Below are 4,597 nucleotides of genomic sequence, written 5' to 3'. Positions count from 1 at the left end.
CCCCCCCCCCGTGCATTGCATGACCCAGGGTCACGAGATTCACCTGTCACCAGCACTCGGCTAACTGCATTGGGTCTGTCCTTAAGAGAAAAGCTGGGGGCCCTGGTGGCGCAGCGGTTAAGCACTTGGCTGCTAAATGAAAGGTTGGCGGTTCCGGGGGAGAAAGATGTTGCAGTCTGCTTCCTCAGAGATCACAGCATTGGAAACCCCATGAGGCGGTTCTACTCCGTCCTGGAGGGTCGCTGTGAGTCCCAGTCGACTCTATGGCATGAAGGTATTTTTACCCCCCTCCTTTCATCCTGGGTGACGTCGATAATGTCTTCTTTCTCAACAGGGGAACTGCCCTCTAGGGAGACGTTCCCTGCCTGGTAAGTTCTGCCCTTGCCCTGGCCGTCACTTACAGTACTCTCCTCCTGGGCAGAGCAGCATGTGTGGAAAGTCGGGGTGGCAGTGTTTCTCGGCATCGTGTTCAAAGACTGATCTGTTCACCTAGGCGCAAAACAACAACCCGAGTTAAGACAGCTTAACCCATCCGTGCTGTTTAACAGTAGCACCTGTCACTCAGTGCCTGAGGCCCTAACTCGGGCTACCTAAGTGAACTGTGCTGGGCCCTAGGCGTACAGGAATGAATAGCTCTTGCCCTCATGGAGTTTACAGTCTATGGGGATGGGATGGAGGACAGTGCAAAGTGCTAGACATTGGAATAGTCACAAATCTTGTGAAGTGCTCAGAAGGAAGGAAACAAGGGTGCACCGAGAAAGAAGTCCTGAATGGGTAACATTAGAGTCGTGACCTGGAGAATGACAGGACCAGCAGGAGAAAGGAACAACAGCTTGTTTCAGATCCCTGGGGTGCAGTGGGAGGGAGACTTGGCAGTGTTTAGGAACTAGAAAAAAGGTAATTGACTGGTGCATTTTGGCTAAAGGTGACTGGTGCAGTAGAGGAAAGGTGTAGAGACAAGACTTTGAAGGAGTTTAGATTTTGTGCTAGTGATTTTTTTAAAAAAATCATTAGCAATGTGTTTTATTTGGTTTATTTTTGTATTACATGCCTGGTTGCCTGGTGTAAACAGTTGAGTGGGTTGGTCTTACTATGGGCTTCTGTGTGCCAAGCACTGTTCTTGAGTGTTTTTCTTTGCATTTTCAGTTAATCATCACAGGGGAGAGAGAGCGCTCTATTTTACAAGTCAAATGCATACCTGCAGGCTCAGAGAGGTTACTCAGTTTGTGAAAGGTCACTCAGCCAGATCTGACTGGCACCAAACATGAACTCTTTGCTGCCTTCTTACCGTTGACTCATGTCACGGATCATTTAAATGCTTACCTAATGCAGGCATTGTTACTAGGTAACAGGGATATAGATGGCCTCTGTCCACCTGGACCTTATGGGCTAGCTGGAAAGATAGTATAACTTTTGTTTATGCACAAATAAAGGCATAATCACATTGTGATTAATTGTAACGGTGCCATAGTTAAGAGGGTGGATGAGTGTGACCCATTTGGGGAAGATAGGATAGGCTGGGGATGTCTGCGAAAGTACAGGCGTTCCTGAAAGAGCGGCATTTATACTGGAGCTCAGAATACATAGAAGTTAGCCAAGAGAGCACTATTCCAAACAAAGCGGATTGCTTCTGCAAAGGTTTTCAACCTTGGCTGGACCTAGAAATGAGAAAGGAAGCCTGACAGAGCATTGTCAATATTTTGGACTTTATCCTAAGAGTGGTGAGAGGCTCCTAGCACAGTGTCAGCTCATAGTAGACTCTTAAACACTTTTCAACTGGGAATCCTGAAAAGAGCTGAGAAACATTTTCTCCAAATAGACTAGTGGGACAGTGGAAAAAGTCTTGTAGTTGAGGTTTGCATCCTTGCTCAGGTGCCCTTTCGGACTAGTCGTCACTTAACCTCCAAATGCCCTATTTATATGTGAAATGGGAGTAATGGCAGATGGACGACTGCTTCAGAGAGATGTTGTGAAACTTGAAAATAAAAATTGAGGTCATTAAGCAAAAGCGCTTTTTTTTTTTTTTGTGATTAATCTATTTATTTAAGCCATCTCCTGCCACGAAAGCAAAAGCTTTTTATAAACCTTAAAGCACTGTACCATCTAAACTTGTTGTAAGGATAAACTGTACAGTGCAGGTTTCCAAAAACCACTGTAGGTTCCTGGCCGTTCTAGTTTAAAGACGTGCCGTGTTTGAGATACTGAGTCACTTGCTGCTGGATGTTGGTGACTGACTTGACTCTGAGAGTGTTTGTCACACACATACACACTCTTTTCTGATCATCTCCCTCGCTTTCTGTCTTCCTCTCTGCCTTCCTCTCTCTGTTTCTCTATAGCTCTCTGTCTCTATCTCTGTCTCTCTCTCTTGTGCCTCCCAAGCACATGATTCAGAAAGGTCTGAAAAAGTATTAAAACACTTAAAAGAATTTACTAGAAAACAGCTGTAGCTTTTCTTTAGGTTAGTTGGAGAAAAGCAGTTATATGCAATAAAAAAAGTTGAGGCAGAAAAAGGCACACTCCTGGTTGAAAAGAACCAGATGGAAGATCTCAGAAAGAGCATGGGAAGGCAGTGAATTTAAAGGTGGAAGAAGATTTGACTATCCCAGGAAAAGGTGAAGATGCCCAATCCTTGCTACTAGAGTTCAGACAGTAAAGCTTCCAGTCTGTTCAATAACTGGGGAAATGGAATCCTCTGCTGCTCAATTTGTGTGTAATCTCAGGATAAATCAACATGTCTTTTTCAACCTTGAATTGTACTTCGAGAATTGGGGAAGTGGCAGTGTTTGGGAAAGCATTCAGGTATAAAACAATGTATGAATTTTTAAACTAAAGAACATTGTAAAACTGCTTTGGGCTATGGTCCCATATTCCTCTCCAAACAAATCCTCTCAACCCCACATAACTATTGTCTTCTGCTGTTATGACTACTTTAGTGGAAAGTCTTGAGAAATGGGGCCCTTTATGGTCAAGATGCTATCATCTGCTGTATATCCTGTTTTGAGACCTTTTTTCTGTTCCCAACTGGTACATTTTTATAAGATGAACGTTGCTGGTTAAGAGTTGTTTTATTTCTTGCAGGGGTCTCGTTATGTCAGGGAGCAGGTTACCCTGATAGCAGGAAGATTGTGTAAGTATCACGGGGGAGCACAAATGTGTGACCATGGGGTTCTTATTAAGACAAAATTTGACCATCTGATTTCTCCCTTCACCTCTGGGCCTAAGAAATCAAGAGGAGTGTGCAGACCTAACCTTGATGTCCTTATCTGTGTGTTAACATACCTTGAGCATTAGCCCCATGGCAGATGCTCAACCAAGATTGTCCCTTGTCTTCCTCGGTGTTTAGATCATAACAAATGTTAAATCGGAACCCTCCCTTACTGGGGTATAGGGTGTTCTGGTGGCCTAGTGGTAAGGATCTGTGCTGCCAGCCAAAACGTGGTTTGAACCACCTAGTTTCTCGGAGGGAGAATGATGGAGAGTCTCCTACACAACTTACTGCCTCTGACAACCTGGTCACCTGTGAGTTGGTTCTGACCAGAGGGCAAAGGTCAACTACAATTTATTGGAATGGATACAAAAGCATGCTGCTAATGCTAAGAGAACAAACAGAGTGAAACCAGGCTGCTCCTTGGAGGCAAGGATTCTGAAGCTCCATCAGACATACTTTGGACATGTTGCAAGGGGAGGGATCAGTCCTTGGAGAGGGATGTCATGCTTGGGAGGGTGGAGGGACAGTGCAGGAGGGGAATACCCTCGATGAGATAGATTGACTCAGTGACTGGGGTAATGGGGATAGGTGTGTTGAAGACAATAAGATTGGCTCAGAATAGAGCAGGGTTCAGAGCTGTTGTACATAGGGTCGCTGTGAGTCACAGGTGACTCAATGGCACACACACATAACATATTCTAGCTGCATTCAAATGTATCTGAAATACATTTGTTGTCTAAAATGAGAACATCCTTTTGGTAGCATAGTTAGTGATTTTAGAAGCAGTAAAAGGGAAAGGCTAGTTGGTTGAGTCCTAAGGTTTTGACTAGTCTGGAAGGATTACTCTTGCCTAATGCATAGTCTGGAGAAAGGCACCACCCATGTGTGTTTTGGATTAATTTCTACTCATGAATTGGCATTCCAAATATTTTGAGGAATAATGTGAGGATGTTTTCTAACTTGCTAAAAAAAAAAAAGTCACCAGGCTACTTTTCTTTACAGTATGTCTTCAAAGTAGCTCCTTCCACACGCACATCACAATTCAATTTTGAGAAAATGATGCCTTCAGTACTGCAAGTATGATCTGCTGTGTTATTTTTGGAGGATAGTTTGGCAGTCAGCCATCTTTGAACGGTGTCTACCTTTTGATCTAGCAATCATTTCTAGGAATCCATACTGAGGAACTGACATATGTGAATCTTGCTAAAAATGGCCAGACATCAAGGGGTTAGGTTAGTCAAATTACGCATGTTAGCATGTTCATACTAGACGTGGAAGAAGGTAGGTGACAAAATGATTCCATTTCATATTCCAATATAATCCTGTCATAAGTGTTCTTTGGCTTTTGTGAGTATTTTGCAATAAAAATCTCAGGCTTTTTCATAATTA

General features: G+C 43.6%; 1 protein-coding gene across 1 annotated transcript in view; it reads left to right on the top strand.

Moving 5' to 3' along the window:
- The window catches only part of DLST (dihydrolipoamide S-succinyltransferase (E2 component of 2-oxo-glutarate complex)), a 25,402-nt gene that overhangs the window by 529 nt on the left and 20,276 nt on the right, over positions 1-4,597 (top strand). Inside the window, exons 2-3 of the mRNA XM_006884677.1 lie at positions 335-368; positions 3,079-3,127. Of these exons, the coding sequence (XP_006884739.1) occupies positions 335-368; positions 3,079-3,127 (83 nt within the window). The remainder of the gene's footprint in view (positions 1-334; positions 369-3,078; positions 3,128-4,597) is intronic.

Source organism: Elephantulus edwardii, unplaced genomic scaffold, assembly GCF_000299155.1.
Source record: "Elephantulus edwardii isolate Elephantulus edwardi_28Jun2011 unplaced genomic scaffold, EleEdw1.0 scaffold00037, whole genome shotgun sequence".
In the NCBI taxonomy this organism is placed as follows: Eukaryota; Metazoa; Chordata; class Mammalia; order Macroscelidea; family Macroscelididae; genus Elephantulus; species Elephantulus edwardii.
The sequence above is the reverse complement of the archived record's forward strand: the minus strand, read 5'-3'. Positions and strand labels throughout refer to the sequence as shown.